Source organism: Mercenaria mercenaria, chromosome 4 (assembly GCF_021730395.1).
Source record: "Mercenaria mercenaria strain notata chromosome 4, MADL_Memer_1, whole genome shotgun sequence".
NCBI lineage: Eukaryota > Metazoa > Mollusca > Bivalvia > Venerida > Veneridae > Mercenaria > Mercenaria mercenaria.
In genome coordinates this window covers 705,613-724,913 of record NC_069364.1, presented here as the reverse complement: position 1 = coordinate 724,913, position 19,301 = coordinate 705,613, and the positions used below count along the sequence as shown (strand labels likewise).

Below are 19,301 nucleotides of genomic sequence, written 5' to 3'. Positions count from 1 at the left end.
TGGTTGCTACAATAAAAATGTTTAAATACAATTTATGCAAGTAATTGTTTTCGATATATATGTCCTTAATGTATGTAAAAAAATCAGCTTTAATTAATGTGGTACATCTGTTTGAAATTATCATGTTATGTACCATTATTAAATAAAACAAGATTTGAAATCTATTTGTCTATATGTTTTTCTTCTTGAATGAACTTGGAATAAAATTTTACCCAAGGAAAGATCGAAAGACTCGCACAAGGGAAATCAAGGGTTGCAACCTGTCACAACCTCAGTTTTGTGTAGTATTAGCAAAAAAAATCCCAAAAATTAAGGTATTACAGTATTTATAAAAAATGTCTGCACATAAACCATTTTGAATTTGAGATGAGCAAAAAGTAAGTTTATACCTAAAAACACATTTACAATTTTAAATACAAAAATTTAACAAGTTTTCGGAGAACCTTTTTTTTTCAGATTATGAGAGAGGCTTTAAGACCATTTATATGATATATTGAACATAAGATATAGATCTATGCGACAGGTTTTGTTTAATCAATTGGAAATATGACAGATCTCATTGATTAAACTTCTGTAAATAAAAATCTCTTCCCACTTAACACAAAATACAAATAGTGATTTAAGAATGTAAGAATATTTTTCCTATAACACTTGGTTTAAAAAGTGCCAGTATTTTCAACATTTAACTGTATAATTAGATACGAACTTTTATATCTTTTATTCTTCAAAATGGTGTAAAGTAAACTTAATTTCAGTTATATAAATATGTCTTTAATTGCTGTAAACATTGATATGGACATATATCGTTCACACCTCTTATAATCAACGTAAATATGCTGACCTGTTTAAGTTTCGTTTATTTATTTTCTAATTTCTATTCTAAAATTTGCACAATCTGATTTATGGTTTTGAATTTGAGCTCTCTACAAGGCAAATGGTCTCTGTTATACTTTAAGACGTCCAAATAAATTTTTCTTTTATATGTCAGAAAGTTGTTGGTCACTTGCAACTACCTGCAGGTGTAAGAAACAATCAGGCTGAGGCTATGTCAGTATTACAAATGGACAGGGTTCATTAAAACATGTCCAAAGATGGTGTTAAACCCAACCAATCAGCCACTTATTTCTCTCATAAACCTTTAATCAATGTGAAATCATGAACATTTTCTATTTCCTTGATATCTGTCATGATAGTTTAAGGCCCCTTAAAGGATGTCCAGAGCCTGATTTTTAGTCCTTGAACAATAGGACGTTACTTGTCCTGAAAATTGGAATAATTGCTAAGGGTAAATTATAACATTTTTTTTTCAAACATTAAAACTGTATTATAAAAAAATCATACTTTGAATCAAATGATAGATTCTCAATAGATTTGACTTAATAACTTTTAATGGTTTTAGTCTGACCCTATGCTACTTAAAGTTGAAGTCATCTTATATAATTGGCACTGTCAGTCCATTTTGTCTTTAGACAAAACTTTCTGTGACCTCAGGTTGTGTTTCAGCTTTTGTATTGAATATTTTCCAGGTCCTGACGATAAACTGATCACAGTCAGTTTCACGAATGGTAAGGTGGAGAAGGTCCAGGCCGACACAGCTGTCTGGATCCCCAAAGAGGTGTATGAGAGGCTCGCCCTGGAACTGAAGATGCCGAAAGATGCTAGGGTAGCTCTTTCCACTGAGGAAAACTACCCACAACAATCATTTGAAGGTTTGCATAAATCAAAGGCTGTTGTAAATACCCACTAATATTTCAATTACAATGACTTAAAGCTTGCTGTATAGATGGTTTAACTTTTGAGCTGGAGCAGTCAAAAGCTTTGTACAACATTAGTATCTCATTGGACTGACAAAAGTGAATACAAGGTATCTTTGCTTTGCCTTTGTTTGAAAATAGGAGCCTCTGTGGCCGAGTGGTTAAGGTCACTGACTTTGAATCAGTTGCCCCTCACCACTTTAGGTTTGAGACCTTGCTGGAGATGTAGAATTCTGTCATATGAGGAAGCCATCAAGCTGGCTTAATAAGGTCATTGGTTCTAACAAGGTATGGTGCCTGCCTTTGATAGTATCTTCTCCTCCACCATCATAATAAGCTCCAAAGTCACCATAATATCCATGAATGTATCAAAGTGATGTTTAACCCAACAAAAAAATTAAATCATTTGAAAAGAGAATTGTCCACAAGATAATTTAGGGAAATGTGTTTGAATTTCTGCCAGTAGATCTGATTTTCATAATATTCATAAAAACAGAGAATCTGAATAAATTTTAGGTTACCCCACCTCAGGCCCCGATGCTACACCTCAAGAATATGAACTTGCTGACCCCATGTTCTTTGATTATGATCCAATGGTTGTTGAGAGACGAGGACCCTGGAGATATCCCTTCCATCCACCTTACCCTCTTATCATGAAGACTGGATCTGAAGGTCGAAGGTCAAGGACATCATCAAGGGAAGTAACAGAACAAGAAAATGAAAATGTTGTACCAGGTATGGGAATTATACAACTTCCTATTTACTAATTTGTTTCAGGGTTGATGTTACATGCCAGTTTGAATGCAGTAAATAAACTTTCCTACTTTCTAAAAACATTTTGACTCTTTTGTACATGTTCCAGATTTTGACCTTGGCAATGTAACTTATAGCACAAGCAGAGAAAGTATTTCCTCTAGACAATAATGGTGTATATAGTTTTACAGAAATGAAAAATATGTATTTGTTATCAGGTACAGATTTAACACAGCAGGAGCTAGATGAGCGTATTACATCACAGCTGATGGAGCACAAACTTCTTCTTGATGAGCGAGAAACAGAAAAGGGTACTAAAAAGCAGACAGTAGAAAAGCCTGTTGAAAAAACGAAACCTGCTATCAGAACTGAAGTGCGCAGGTTGGAGGCAACAGAGGAAGAGATAGACAGAGAGCTACAAGAACGACTGGCCCAGAGGCGGCGAGAGTTGGAGGAAGAATGGCGACTGGAACAGGAAGTGATACAGAGACAGCTGGAAAGAGAACGTCTGTTGAAACGAGAAAAACAAGAAGAAAATACACTCAGAAAATCTGTTAGCTTTCAGGATGAAAAAGTCAGAGAGGAGCTCAAGGTAAACATATATATGCTCAATAACTTCTCTAACTCCAAACTTTGATTTTTGTCATAATCTCAGTGAAATGTTGATATATTTCAATGGAAATTGGACCCATTATTCTATGATCAGTTCAGTTAAAAAAAACTGGTAACAGTGGTAACAATTGAGCTATAACAGTTACAATAAGGTAACTCTTAAGTAAAATGTCACAAAATGAGTGCAGCTTGGTGCTGGCTGCTATTTGGCAAGTAGTGCCATCTGCCACCTACCTTGCACCTAAAAAGTGCCCTTATTCTGTCATCAGATACTATACTGCAAGTGTGCATTATAACTAAGCAGGTTATCAGATTTTGTAGTGTGAAATTTGCCCCATTTATGCATGGGAAATTTTGCATGACTGTAGGAGTGCAATATTAATCTATGAAAAAAGTATCTTTTTCTTGCATATTCATTTAGAAAAATTGTTAAGTATATACAATTTTTTGCCTGTAGTATCAAAAATGTTCTCAAATATGATGGTAATTTCATTAAACTTAAAAATTATTATTCATAGTATTGGTGTTGCATGTATTAATTCTCTCATGTTTTTGCTTTACATTGCTCCTCTTTTTACCACAATATCTCCACATTTCTGTTTAATGGACAAATATGTTAGTGAATATGGTTGGTTAAAGGTGACCAGATATAACAGAAATGACATGCTCCAAGCATTAGTTTACTGTACATGTATATGGGTAATTAGGTGATATATCAGATTGTTGTATTGTTTCAGCTTGAGGAGGTGGAGAGATCAGCGATGACAGAGGACAGTGGGATAAGTTCCGCTAGTTTAACTGGGTCTCGATCTGAAGATTTAGGTAAAACCAGTTCTTTTGTTTGACGCTATACAAGTTATGAAATAGATTTCATCCTTCCATTCTATAGGTATATTACAAAGTAAAATTAGGCATGTTCCTTCTGTAGCTATCTCATTAGTCAAAAAAGTTCTGCTAAAATTTTTGAAAGAGTGTTCTTACGTGTAGGAATATGTGTTGGAATATGCGTCAGAAAATGCTTAGGAATATGTGTTGAAATATATGTACAATTTATATTTTGTCATCATATAAAGATTAACAAATAGCAAGTAGTCAGCCACAAAAGTGAAAAAAGTTTAGGCACAATATTTAAAAGGCTGCTCTTAAATGTCAGAATATGTGTAGGAAAATGTGTCTGAATATGTCTCAGAATATGTGTAAGAATGTGTGTAGGAATATTATGTGCACAATCTTTATGTTGTCATATGAACATTAACAAATTTGGAAATGCCCGCTTTAGTATTAGCTAGCAAAGATTTTTTGTCTGAAGCATAATATTAAAAACTTGGAACTTAAATGCATGGGTGCTCTTGTTTCTGAAAGCACACAAATCACTGATGTTCATATACAGTGATATCATTCATATTTTTGGGAGATTCATGTCTGTTGATTATGTCAGTTATAAAGTTAAATCCGAATGAGCAAAGGAAATCGCTATCAAATTTATCTTTAAACTTTGAAATCTACATATCTGAGCTCCTGCAGAGTGGCCATTTTTGCCCAAACCACGAAATTTTATGCAAATGGAATAAAATAATTACACAGTAGCTAGTAATAGGATAATGACTTTTAAGCCTTTGTAAAATTAAAGAAAAAAATATGATTTTGTAGTCAAATTTGAATTATATGCATTTTATAGAAGATAATTTTTTACTGAAAGGCAAAGGAATTTGGTTAGCACACATTAGGACCCACAATTTGTTTTTGTAGATACGTACTTTAGTGATCCTGAAGACACATCTAAATATTTACGAGAACAAGCAGTCAATACAGATTCTAGTCTGCTGTATAAACCACGGAGTAAACTCGTCAGTCGCCGACCTCCATGGAAAAACTATTGGAGAGTCGATCCAGCAATGCCCATCACAAACAGTTCACAAGGTCCGTTCAGAGAAACTGCCCTGCAAGCTCCACTTGAGGCAAGAAATCTACGCCAGTCACCATATATAAGTAAGTGCTTTAAGTAAATATATAACATTTTCAGTTAGCCTTTAATTGTCGGATAAGTTGTGTCCAAGTATTAAAATTGAAAAGATACCTCTTTTCTACGTAATCTGTCCTGGTTAACATTATGTCAGTAAATTCTTAAAGAGGCCAATTTGTCATTATTCTAGTAGACTTTCCCACATAAACATAGTCTTCAGTTAAACTGTTACTCGAGTCGTTATATAGATGCTTGGCATTTTTCTGATAAAATGATGAAGAGCAATATGACATTGCAATTTGTGTAAAAGAAACGTGAACATTTCTTTGAACATATTCAGACAGATTGAGAATGTATTTTCAGATGAATGGACTAGCCCAGTTTACAAGTTTGTTGACCCTATGGCTAAACACGACTACACTGACTCTGTGGAGAAGTTGATGAGAGTACCCTCTGCCCCTCTCACACGTCAGGACAAGGCTATACCACGCCCAATTCCACACAGACCAATGTCTGCCGACACCAAGGAACAGCTGAGGAAAGATTTTAAGTAGGCTTTTGTTTGCATACATACAGTATTATAGACCATGAGTTGGACTGACCAGAGTTCGTAATTGTATACTTATTGAATGGCAGAGGCGTACCTCGACTCTTGTGTGCCATGACTAATTTGTATTCAGTACATCTTTTCCCCAGTTCATAAGTAAAAATTTTAAAATAAAACTGTGAAAAATCAATTCTGATGCCATGTAATAAAACACTGATTGAATGACTTGCCAGTCAGTAAGTAAATCTTAGGTTTAGAAATGCTGGTAACCACTGGAGGCACATCATTACCATTTAATTAGTTGTTTATTATGCACCAAAAAAAAATGTTGCATGTTTCCAGTGATTGACCAGGCATAGCATACAAATAGCTTTATATTATGAATACCCTGGCTTTTTGCACAGTTACAGACATCTCTCCTGTACATTTTTGTAACTTTTTGTAGTAGTTTATATAATGACATATTTTATTGGTTACCAGGGGAAGCAGTTGTCACAGGAAAATAGCATTTGTTAGAAATTTGAGCATGCAGTGTTGATATTGCTGTTCGTCTGGACTGAAATTCTATCATTTCTCCGTAAATAAATGTTGAAACATTTCTGTTGTTACAGACGGAGGAGGGAAGAACAAAGAGAAAAGGCGTGGCAGATGAGACAGAGAAACAATGATAGGATGTCTGAGCTTATGCAAGACCAACATAGGGATAGAGTAATGGTAAGTCAAGATTTTATATTTTGTAGTGAAACATATTAGAGAAAATCATTTCTGTGTTGTATGCCGACATATGTGTTTCAAGACGATTTTGAATAGAAATTCACTAGAAACTGCCTTGTAAAAGTGATAAAATTGAAAAAATTGAACGATGCTCAAGTGACTTAATCCCGATAAAAAGATTCTGTTAAAATTTAAAAGAATAAAAAATTTAGGGTGATTAAATATGTGATACTTGCATACAAGAAGTCATGCCATTCCTGAATAACAGATTGATATTAATGTGGTAAAACAGACAAGTCACAGCAGAAAAAAACAGGGCCAGGAAACATCATTTTATGTGACAGAAGTTACTTTTTGTATGATATGAAGTAAAGGGATCTCATTATTTTACTGTTTACAAATGAGACACCAGCATTTCATGATTTACTGTACAGTGTGAATTAAGGTATTCTATATTACCCAACTAGGCACAGATACAGAGAGAACAGGATCGTCAAATAAAAGAGCAGCGACAGATCGAGATCTCTCGAGAACAGAAAAAATACATCAGTAAGGAACTACGTGAGAAGATTGAAGCCAATCAGAAACGAGAGGTAGACAGAGAACAACAGAGAATAAAATCAATGCAGCGTCGCCGGGAACATCGAGAGGAAGTACAGAGACAACGAGAGATGCAAATAGAAGAAACAAATAAACGTAGAGCTGTAAGTTTGTTTGTGTAATACTGCTTTGTGCGATCGTTTGACACATAAATAAAGTTAATAGCTCTGTCCTAAGAAATAATTATATAAGTATACTTTATTTATAGTTGCCAATGATAACCCATATAGGCCTTTGGAAGACTTTATTGGCCTAGGTATTGGCCCTTGGAAATACAGACCTGTCAAAAAGTGTGCATACTGTAATGCATTGACAGGGAGGTCTGGACCAAGGCTGATTACTAGAACTATGCCACATTTATATGGTACACTTTTCAGGTATTTTTCCATGTTTAAAAGTTCTTTACAGAATACATTCCAGAAATACAAATGATTATAAAAAGTAGCAAAATTAACTGAACATGAATATTAAAACTGAAGATAATATAACCATATCAAAAAACTACTGTTGTAAAGCCTTCTGAAGAGATTGTAGTTGTATTATAATATACCTTATTTTTCCAGGAGATCAAGGCACAGAGATCTCAAGAGCGCTGGGATAATGTAACTCGTCGACTCGACCAAGAAGAAGCTGAAAATGCCCGGCGCAACATACAACATCAGGACGCAAAGATAAACCGAATTCAACATTTCCAAAAACTGGAAGAGGAGGGTCAGCAACGGAAAGATGTTCGTATAGGAGTCACTGATAGACATCTGTCAATGTTTCAGGCCGTCCCATTGTGCTAGCTTTTAACAAATTGACTGAATGATCTGTGTTAAACTGATATTGCTTACATGTTTATTTATTTTTTAATGAACAATATGTTAAAGATGATTCTCATAGTGAAATATTTTTCAAAGATAAAGAAATCGCATTTAATATCAATGTTTATACCTTATCGCTAGAGAAAATAAATCCCATTTCATTTTTCGTTACGGCTGCGTTAAACAAATACAGGCTCAACTTGATAACTGTGCCTTGTCATATTGAGAATTTATTAAGAAATGTTTTACTGGATAAAAAGTGAGCTCAAATATTTGAGAGAAAAAATCATTTTGAAAGGATCTGTTTGTTTTAAATATATATTTTTTTAGTTAGCTAAGCTTAGGGCAGAATTAGCATGTTTTAAGGGGTAAAGGTGAAAAATTTCAGGACATAATACAAAAGTGAAAGTTTTTGCAGGTCAAAAAGTTACAAATTGCCAATTCCAGATGATTCACAAGTGAAAACATTTGCAAGTCGCCAAAAACTGAAGAGACGATCTATGTTCATTTGTCTTTACTTGGTGACACGTCTTGTTGAACGTGGAAATTTAGGCTGGCTGATATTTTCACAAATTTCTTGAATTTGCAAAATTCACAAACATCTTGTCGCCAACTGTTCCACTTATACAGTACATTGTGAGATAGACCTTTTTTGCTTTAACTCCTTGATATTCTAAAAGGGTAATGGGTGTAACTGTTAGATTTTATTTACAGCTTTCTAGAAATGCTTCCATTTTAGCCAGAAATAGCAAGATATCTTTTTATCTATCATTTAATCCTTTTTTTCTTCAAAATTTAAGCACTATTTCAATATGATTTTTTGTATATCTCCATTAGATTATTGAGACACTAAATTATTTTTTCCCTGAAACAAGCACTACATAAAGTAAAACAACGGACTTTTGAAGGGTTGAACCCTTGTTTTATTATCTACCATGAAAGTACTTTCATGAAAAGAAAAAAAAAAACACAAAAATTCCCATAGTAGTAGTGTTTTGAGATTAAATCTGAATTAACTTGAATCTAGTTTTCAATGTTGTACAATTACCTGTTCTAAAAATCAAAAAGTAGTTTTATTGTTTGAAAATACACTTTATTTAATCCAATACTGTCGTTTGTTACTATTTTTCTTGTTAATATTTGATAATCTGTGTGTAATGCTCAATTCTGCTATAAAGACCAATATTTTAGTGAAGTTAAGATAAACTATATGTAAATGTTACAGGATCAAAAATGAACCTTGCAAAAATATTGGCATTTATAGTATATAGATAGAGAGTAGGAGGTGTTTGCTTTGCTCTAGTATTTTGTCTAGTCGTAGTTCATGCTTTTTTATTATTGCCGATCATGTTTTATATATTACAAAATATTGCAACCCAGTCATGTATGCAACAGTTATGTATGCCAGTTTCATGACCAATATTTTGGCAGTAGCTTTAAAGCGTGGATATTTTCTTACAAAACTGTTTTCCAATGCACAAATGCTGCAAAATCATTCATGTATGTTGGCATAAAATTTATAGGGTCGTGAATTCAAGGATTTCAAATTTTAAAAGATAAAAATATATGGGAATTCTGTTTCGCTGACAGATGCAACTTATTTAAAGATAAAATATATGGAAATTCTGTTTCATGGATAGATATTGAAATCCATTAAAAGTTGACCCCTCATGAATAATAATTTCACATCAAATATGGGCATTATGGAACAATGAAGAAACGTTTGTAATATAATGTTATTGATAATGCAGAAAAGGCGTAAATTGAAACTGGGTTACAATATTAACATTCATAGAACATTCCGAATCATTGTATTTGTATTATGATGTTCGTTTACTTCATTAATGTGAATACCTGAACAGATCTGAGGTGTGTTTGACTGCACAAGTGATAGGGGTGTATTTACTTGCATAAGTGATAGGTGTGTATTTACTTGCACAAGTGATAGGTGACCGTATTTACTTGCACAAGTGACAGGTGTGTATTTACCTGCACAAGCAATTCTCGCACATTCAGATAATACCAGTTTGAACTGCGGGGTTCAATTTGCTATATAGATCAATGCAGTGTGCACATGTTTTTTCTACAGACTTGTTATATACCAATAACACATAAGGTTGTTTTAATCGCACTCTGGATACAATAAGACATGTTTATATAGTGTGTTCTTAGATATTGAAGTAGATTTTTACAGGTTTGAAGCACGTGTTACAAAAGTGAAACTATGATCTTCTATTGATAGTATTTGAAAACACCAAATATTTTTTTGAGTGTGCATATTTTATTTTCATACTTAAAATATGTAATATAATTTCATCTTAGTCTTTCAAGAAATGAACTGATGAAAAGTGGATGGAAGTTTAGTTTCAGTGCTAGCTGTATTCAGTTTCATGTCTTTTTCAATATTAGGTGCGTTTTTTCTTATGAAATATGCATGTGTGAAAATCGTACGAACAGCTGCATATTTGGTAGTGCAAGTCAGATTGTTCAGTTTTTTCTTAAATGGATTGTTTAAGCACAATTTTAGAAAATTTCATCTTTTTGTACCTTGAACCATTTATACACCACATTTGTAAAGTTCTGTTTTCCCATTTGCATTAAATCCCATCAGTTTGTATAATATTTCACCTGTTACAAGATTATCTTTATGTTGTTTTAATATTTACATTTCCTATGTATATTAGGCACTGCCAAAAACTAATTTTTGCTTATTGCTTTGAACAAAAAAGCCAAAAATAAGTCAATTTGTTTTCCTTTGTTGATAAATCTAAAGCATCGGGATTAATTACCTAACTTTGTGGACATGCCACTGGGAACTGACTCAGTACAAAACCAATACAAGATTCACAAGGAGAATATTTACCTTATAAAACCAAATATAAAAACTTCTTTACATTACCATTGAATACATTATCATAACAAGATAAGTTTTAAAAAGATGGTTAGAGTTGATGTTTAAGGGAATTGTTTTTTATTTATTTTTCCTAAATGAACTGCTACATGCTTGAATCTGCTAACATTATTAAAATCTCAACAACTCATGCTGAATTGTTTTATGAATTAATTGCACTTATTTCTTTATAAAATGTTTAACTGTTACTTGATCTGAAGTTTTTTTATCTGTACACTCGTTAGTTAGTTAAATCATTACCTCCGACTCAAATACAGTAAAACACCAGCCGCTCCAGCTCCTCATGATTATGTGCAAAATGCGCGAGTTATCAAGGTTTTCGAGTAGTCAAAAACATAGAAAATAAACTAAGGAAATCAGTGATTTTTCCCCAAGTGAGATTGTATTGTCATACCAGACTGTGATAAAAGCCAGACCTTTACTCGAAAGAATCTTTCTGGTTTGTTTTTTTTTTGCTTTAAATCATGTTGATAAATTACTACACTATGTTAAGGGAACAAAACCAGTTTATTTTACATAAGTTTTGCACAATGTTACCATGGTAACAAGATCTGTGATATTTGTTGATATACATGTACATTTTGTAGTTGTTTGTTATTTGTTTGTGTATTCTAAATGTGATTTTAGGATGAAAAATATTACTGGAGGGCTTATTGTTCAATGAAACTTTATTGTTAGAGAATATCTGCTGTATATTGTAAAGATTTTACCATTTAAATAATCCAGATCATCAAGCCGCTGATAAATAAACTGTGATATGAACCAACATCTCTGGGAAAAATATATAGTTTAATAAAAATCCCTTTCAAAACATGGCATATTATCATTTATTTTAGTTGTACAAAGTTTTCGCATCGCCTTGTATAACATTTGTTTTATAATCTAACAAAATATTTGACAGAGACAAAGTTTGAACATATAAATAAATGTAGAAATTCTTTCTTTGCTCTGAAGTAGGTTTCTTCACTTCTACATTGTAGCGTAACATGTTTACGGTGTATTTATAGATGCAATAAAAACAAACAAAAAGACTTTGTTTTTTATTTCTCATAACAGACCGATAAGCAGAGTATACCACCAGTTCAGAAAAATGTTTGTAAAATGTTATGTGAACAATTGACTTGTAGTTAGACAAGTTATATTGGTGGTCATTGCAAAAAGTTGTCCTTGTAAATTTGTCAATGAGATAATCTGTTTCACAAGATAATCTACTTTTAGATGCTGCTATAATTCATATTAAAACAACTTGTTCATATTTTTCAGGATAATAATATTGTGAAGTCTTTAAAAAAATGATAAACATCTTATTTTATGGAAGTCTTCATTAAATTTTTAACAAGATCCACTGTATTGTACAAACATAAATTCAATGTTTCAAATGTCAGAAAATGTCTGATGATCATAACCATCTCTACATGTTTTAGTCTAAACAGCATTGTAATACACAACATTGTTCTACAAATCTCTACTTTCTACGTGTACAGCAAGATCAAATTTTACAACATAAGTGATAAAATGGAAATGGTGGACAAAGTGACCCAAAACAAGAACTGCAGTAAAATATTGTTCATCACCTACTCCCTAATACCACTCCACACCCTCATTTTAATGAACTTAATATGGTGTACTGTGGACTGTGGGTTTGCTTAAATTGCTCATAGAACTTCAAAAATCTGTTTGGCAGTGTCTACATTTGCTTCAAATATTGAATAGTAGAATCTGGCTTGTTGATTCAACTCCCTTGGTTCAACCTCTCTTAAACACAGGTCAAATAATTCACCAAGTATATTCTGAAACTCTGCTGGTCGTCGGAAAAACATTTTGATCCCAGTCAGTAGAAGCTGACTTTTGACCTCTGCATCAAGGTCATCAAACTGCTCAATAAAGTCTTCTATCACAAACAGTGATTCGGAGGAACCATTGTCCATCTGAGCGATCAGATACAAGGCTGAACTTCTTCCATCATTGTCGGACAATTTTCTCGCGATTACACATAACTGATCCCCCAGTTCATTCAGCGCAGCTTGATTCTTCTCCGACAACTTGACTAAAACTTGTAATGTATTTGAAACAACATGGTCTTTATCACTCTGTAAAAGCTTGTTGAAAGCTTTTAATAATTTCTCTGACAAATCGGGAAAGCTTGTGACAATGTTTCCTAAAGACTGTATGGCACATAGCGAAACTTCCGCTGAGGCATTGGTACAATTTATAACTATTTCTTCTAATATATCTTTGAAATTTTCTACATTGATCATTTCTGTTATAAATTGTAATTTCTGAACTTTAAGATAAGCAGGGTCCTTGAATTTGCAGAAAAGATTTTTATAATTTGGCGCCAGAATTTTACAACTTTGGGGATACTGTTTACAAAACTGGATGGTGGTTGAAATAAGTTCTGGATTTCCTGAAGAAAAAATTGTCAGAAAAACACTCAGTGATCTCTGTAAAACCTCCTCTTGCAAATGTGGCAGGTCTTTAATGATACCAAGAAATAATTGTAAAGTGTTCAAAGACAAAGTCACACTATTGTGTTCAAGAAATGGATCCAAAACATTCATTAGATCAAAGATTTCATCTTCAGATTTTGGTGTGTATTTCTGCATCAATTTGCTAACAGAAGCCATCCCCCAGGGAGTAAGTTCCTCTACCCTTGTAAGTAAATAACCAACTATCTTTTTATTCAGAACAATTCCCCCTTCGTTTTTCAGAATTTCTTCGAGGGCCAGAAGACTGTCCACAGTGACAATAGGGTCGGAGTCTCGAATCAGTTCATAAAGTCTGTTAATAATTCCGGATTCCTGAAATCCTTCTGTTCCAGCTTTGAACACCGTAATAGATGACATTACGGCTGTTCTTCTCACATAGGAACTCGTATCTTTAAGTCCTTCCGTTACACATTTTATACGGTGTTCAACAAAGGCCTCATGGTTGATGGCACATAATGTACGGATAGCGAGCGCCCTAATTACAGGATTGCTCTCCCTTGTATCTTTGAGTAAAGTGTTGACGGCAAGCAGAATAAACTCTGACTTCATACCTGAAATACAGCAGGAACTCTAAAAGTGGGTGATTACATAGAGAATTGTTACCTTTACAAGACGTAACTTCGAATTCTGTAGCTAGTACAAATATTAATAAGACTGAGTTTGGAGGAAATTATATGTCTGAATAAATATACTCAAAATGCTGCAGATTGAGAATAAAGTATTACTGCTGATTAATACAAACTATATAACCAAATGAACAAGAGATAATGATTTTAAAAAGCTTTCAAACATTAAAAAATATGGTTAAAACAGCAAGATTTCTCACCCGAAACCCTCGTCAATAGTTGGCAGGCAGATTTTTTTATCAGGAGGTCTGAATGTGCCATGAGATTGACAATTGCAGGCAGGAATATGGAGAAATCCACAGATTTTGTCAGGGAATACTGCAGCATCTGTAACAGAGAAAGCACTGTTAAAAGTGACTTGTGCTTATTGATGAAGATACTTTTTATGTGTCTAGGCCCTTTTGTTTTCTTGTAAAATCACGTATTACCCTGATAAATTCATCAAAAGCATAAATGGTTATTCAGTAAATTGTGATAAAAAACCTCCTCACATAATAAAGAAGATCTCATTTGGTTATCGCAGGAGTGAGCAAAAGTTTGCTCTATGTTCAGTGTTCAACATTGTGGTGGTGCCAAAGAGAATCCCTACTTTATAAATCTGGAGGTTCTCCTCAGATCTTGGAATCCCTGTTAATATGATAAATAACAAGAGCTGTCTCATAACAGCATGTTTGACTATTCAAAGGCTTGTCAGTAAAATGGATTTTCTGAATATTCTCCAAATTCCCGTAAGATTTATGGGACCTGATGCTGTGATCTTGTAAAGTTTCAACAAAGTATCTGTTCTGGAGGTAGTACTGTTTTAAACTTTAACCAAAATTTCTAAGTTAACTAGTGGACCATTGTGTCTGTAATTCGCTCAACTGACCTTGACCTTGAATATATTTATGACACACTGAATCATGAATGGTAAAAACTGTGTTTAATACAAAAAAACTTAAACATATCAAATGCCCCTATTTGGACAAATTTGAGATAAGACCTTAGAGGGATGCTTTGGATCAAGTTTTAAATGAAGATCCATCAAGCGGTTCATGAGAAGAAGTTATTTGAAGGTATTTCTATTTTTAGCTCTAGCAGCCCTTTAAAGGGGCTTGGTGGCCCCATCTGAACAAATTGGGAGAGCACCTAATAATGATGCTACAGACCAAGTTTGATGAAGATCCATCAAACGGTTAGTGTGAAGAATTGTTTAAAGGTATTTCTGTTTTTACCTCTGCAATGTATCAGCCCCTAAAAGCCCTTATTTGAACAAATTTGGAGAGGACTTATAATAATGCTATACACCAAGTTTGATGAAGATCCATACATTGGTTATGAGAAGTCATTTAAAGGTATAAATTTCTATTTTCAGCTCTAGCAGCAATTAAAACGGCCAAGCCCCTCCCTTTGAACAAATTTAGGAGAAGACTGAAGACCAAGTTTGATGAAGATTACTCAACAATTCCTGAAGTCTCAAATCACTACACTCCTCTAATTTTGAAGGATGAAACAGGCTGGTTACATTGCCCGATTGTGCTCAGAACCCCAATCAAGCTTTTATTGCAAATTGAGATGAAATGAAAGTGAACTGGCCTTGACACTAATAGTGTCCCGGGATCCTGAGTATACCAAATTTTAGCAAGGAACACCCAGTTACATTCAAAGATTTCTTAATTCTGACAGAATATTCAACCAAAAATATATGAAACCAACGTAAAAACTGCTAAATCTTAAATTGTATTTATTTCTTTTCTTTTCTTGCTCCAATTCAAATTCAGGAAGAGCATATACTTACAGTAGACTGTTGCTGAATTTAAACAAGAATTTTTAAGAAACAAGAGGGACCTATATCGCTCACCTGAGTTTAGTTGCTTGCTTAAACAAATTTCTTTGCTAAAACTTCAAAAACAAACAAGAGCTGTCGGAGGACAGCAACGCTCGACTATTCAACAGCCTTGTCAATTTGAATGAATACAAAAGTCGAAAAAGGGGCATAATTTAGTAAAAATGCAAAACAGGGATATGGAACCTGTATAGTGTTTATCAGCTCATGACAGTGGACAAGTGTGTGAAATTTCAATCTATTCCCATTTGTGGATACTGAAATACCAGCTTACATACAAAACCTTAACCTTAAAACCAAAAATTGCTAAGTTGAAAAAGGGGCATAATGTTGTAAAATGCGAAGTAGAGTTATTGAACTTTTGCACTGCATGTCATATCATGACTGTGAACAAGTGTGTGAAGTTTCAATCCTTGCCCATTAGTGGATACTGAGATACCAGTTTGCATACAAAAACTTAACCAAAAACTGCTAAGTTGAAAAAGGGGCATAATTTTGAAAAAAACAAACAAAGTAGAGTTATGGGACCTGCTCTGTGCATGTCAGATCATGACAGTGAACAAGTGTGTGAAATTTCAATCCATTCCCATTAGTGAGTACTGAGATACCAGCTTACATACAAAACCTTAACCAAAAATGTCTAAGTCGAAAAAGGGGCATAATTATGTAAAAAAGCAAAACACAGTTATGGAACCTTTGCAATGTAAGTCAGTTTACCACAGTAAATAAGTGTGTGAAGTTTCAATCCATTTCCACATGTGGTTACTGAGATACCAGCTTACATACAAAACCTTAACCAAAAATTTCTAAGTCGAAAAAGGGGCATAATTTTGTAAACTAGAAATGTGTCCATGGGACACAGATGCCCCCACTACATGACATTAAAATGACAATTTTTTCCCAGGTCAGGGGCCAAAAATGACAATTTTTTCCCAGGTCAGGGGCCTGAACTCCTACAATACTGAATGAATCCGGATGCGAAACCCCAGGTGCACAACTGCACATGCTGACCAACATTCCTGTAAACTTTGGTGACTCTAGATCAAATGCTTTTGGAGCTACGCACGACACAACATTAAAATGACCAATTTTTTACTAAGTCAGGGGCCATAACTCCTACATGACTGGATGAATCCGGACGCAAAACCCCAGGTGCACAACTGCACATGCTGACCAACATTCCTGTAAACTTTGGTGACTGTAGGTCAAATACTTTTGGAGCTATGCGCGACACAACATTAAAATGACCATTTTTTTACTAAGTCAGGGGCCATAACTCCTACATGACTGGATGAATCCGGACGCGAAACCCCAGGTGCACAACTACACATGCTGACCAACATGCCTGTAAAGTTTTGTGACTCTAGGTCATATACTTTTGGAGCTAGGCGCGACACAACATTAAAATGACCAATTTTTACAAAGTCAGGGGCCATAACTTCTACATGACTGAATGAATCCGGACGTCAAACCCCAGGTGCACAACTACACATGCTGACCAACATTCCTGTACAGTTTTGTGACTCTACGTCAAATACTTTCAGAGCTACGCACGACACAACATTTTCGGAAGGACGGACGGAAGGACGGAAGGACGGACAGACAAGAGCAAATCTATATGCCCCCCCCCAAAGTGGTGGGGGCATAAAAAGCAAAATAGAGTTATGGATCCTGTGCAATGTAAGTCAGTTTATCACAGTAAAAAAGTTAGTGAAGTTTCAATCCATTCCCACAAGTAGTTTTTGAGAAACAAGCTTACATACAAAACCTTAACCAAATCGGGACGCGGACATGGACGCAGACGCGGAAGCACGGGCGAGTCCAATAGCTCTACTATTCTATGAATAGTCTAGTCCTGGCTTCCAAAACTCTAAATGCCCCTTTTATATATTTTGTTTTTTTCATAGTTGCGGCTTTAGAGCTCCAGTCCAAATCCAGTATATAAACCGAGAGCGCTGAAGATCTTAAGCTATGAATAGTCGAGCTAAAAACTAAGTGAGTAGGTCATGGTAAAGATTATACACGATAACTACTGAAATCTGTTAACAAGCTTTTCCTTTGATTTGACCGGGTGACCTAGTTTTTGACCCCCTATGACCTAGTTTTGAACTTGGCATAGGAACCATCAAGATAAACATTCTGATCAAGTTTCATGAAGATAGGGTCATAAATGTGGCCTCTAGGGTGTTAACAAGTTTTTCCTTTGATTTGACCTGGTGACCCAGTTTCTAAATTGGCCTAGAGATCATCAAGATAAACATTCTGTGCAAGTTTATATCAAATCAAAGCATAAATGAAACCTCTATATGGCTGCAAGGGCCAAAAAGAAAATTTTGCCCCTTTCAGGGCAGTAACTCTAGAACCTGTGAAGGAATCTAGCTGGTTTTCGAAAGGAACCAAGATCTTATTGTGACTTAAGTTGTGTGTAAGTGTGGTTGAAATCGAATGTAAAATGTCACTTCTATCGTGCTCACAAGGTTAAAATTAACAAATTTTGGCTGTTTCATGGGTCAATCATGGGCCGTAACTCCAGAACCTATGATTGGATCTAATGGATTCATCATGGAATCCAAGATGATCTTGAAGATCTATTTTTGTTCAAGATATTTTGCAAGTTTGTATCAAATGAAACCATAATTAATGAAGTCTCTATAATCTATATGGCTGCAAAAGCCAAAATAGCAAATTTCGGCCCTTTAAGGGGCCATAACTCTGGAATCCATGATGGGATCTGGCCAATTTTTGAAAGGAACAAAGATACTATGCCAATACAAATTGTATGCAAGTTTGATTAAAATCTATTGCAAAATGTGGTCTCAGCCAAAATAGCAAATTTAGGCCTTTTAAGGGGCCATAACTCTGGAACCCAAGACTGGATCTGGCCAGTTTTTGAAAGGAACCGAGAAATTATGCTAATACAAGTTGTGTGCAAGTTTTGATTAAAATCAATTGCAAAATGTGGTCTCTATCGTGTTCACAAGAAATTGTGGACGGACGGACGCCGACAGATGACGGGCAGTCACAAAAGCTCACCTTGTCACTACGTGACAGGTGCATCTAATGAATATGATTTAAGATTAATCAGTTTTGGTTGAGTACATTTTCATCCTTTCAAACTGAAGCGATCCCTTGTATTGGTGAGGGACACCAAATTCTACAGGTAGTGGGCCCTCTGGGACACCACTGAAAAATGTTAGTGTCAAGGCCTGGTGATAACGCAACAGGTTGAACTACTGCATGCTCTACATTATAACTGGTTTCGAGTGTGATTGCACAGCAATTTAACTTTTCAATTTACGCCCTCGTGAAATTATTACACCCGAAGTATAACAATTTACGCCCTCGTGAAATTATTACACCCGACGTATAACAGCCTACCATGTATAACAAGTGTTAGAACATGGTTTTGCTATCTAAATTATTTTTTTAGAGTAAGGCCACGCCCCCATCTCCGCCCCCAAAATCCTGGATCCGCCCCTGGTTGAAGTTCAATAAATGCCCCTGGCTGAAGTTCAATGACGTTTCCCTCGAACATACTGTACCTTCTTTAAACAAAATCTGCAGTAAGACAGATCATTTAATTTATTTGCATTTTTCAATGAAGACAAAATGTTCTCGGGAGAATAAATATCCATTTCGGGCTGTGTACGGGATTTTGTACCCGGAAGCGTTTCCCTAATACAGTAATATACGGCCCGTAA

At 34.7% G+C, this 19,301-nt stretch overlaps 2 protein-coding genes and 1 long non-coding RNA gene across 7 annotated transcripts in view; 1 reads left to right on the top strand and 2 right to left on the bottom strand.

Annotated features, from left to right (window-relative positions):
* The window catches only part of LOC123550788 (uncharacterized), a 22,972-nt gene extending 11,283 nt beyond the window's left edge, over nt 1–11,689 (top strand). For all 4 annotated transcript variants that reach the window (XM_045339175.2, XM_053540076.1, XM_045339174.2 and 1 more), the window contains 9 exons: nt 1,527–1,709; nt 2,271–2,489; nt 2,726–3,099; nt 3,857–3,941; nt 4,869–5,108; nt 5,446–5,632; nt 6,241–6,343; nt 6,811–7,047; nt 7,507–11,689. In XM_045339175.2, coding sequence (XP_045195110.2) covers nt 1,527–1,709; nt 2,271–2,489; nt 2,726–3,099; nt 3,857–3,941; nt 4,869–5,108; nt 5,446–5,632; nt 6,241–6,343; nt 6,811–7,047; nt 7,507–7,731 — 1,853 coding nt within the window. In that variant the 3' untranslated portion in view covers nt 7,732–11,689. The remainder of the gene's footprint in view (nt 1–1,526; nt 1,710–2,270; nt 2,490–2,725; nt 3,100–3,856; nt 3,942–4,868; nt 5,109–5,445; nt 5,633–6,240; nt 6,344–6,810; nt 7,048–7,506) is intronic.
* The window catches only part of LOC128556136 (uncharacterized), a 62,793-nt gene that overhangs the window by 32,814 nt on the left and 10,678 nt on the right, over nt 1–19,301 (bottom strand). The window lies entirely within an intron of this gene.
* On the bottom strand, nt 11,431–19,301 carry LOC123550789 (AP-4 complex subunit beta-1-like). Of its 2 annotated transcripts, none has more exons than XM_045339176.2 (3): nt 19,143–19,301; nt 13,976–14,102; nt 11,431–13,700 (listed from the first exon to the last, which is right to left on the bottom strand). In XM_045339176.2, exons 1-3 carry the CDS (start codon nt 19,233–19,235, stop codon nt 12,316–12,318), a joined length of 1,605 nt encoding a protein of 534 aa, XP_045195111.2. In that variant the 5' UTR covers nt 19,236–19,301; the 3' UTR covers nt 11,431–12,315. The 2 variants fall into 2 exon arrangements, with proteins under 2 accessions (XP_045195111.2, XP_053396052.1); XM_053540077.1 differs by lacking the exon at nt 19,143–19,301 and adding an exon at nt 15,616–16,050.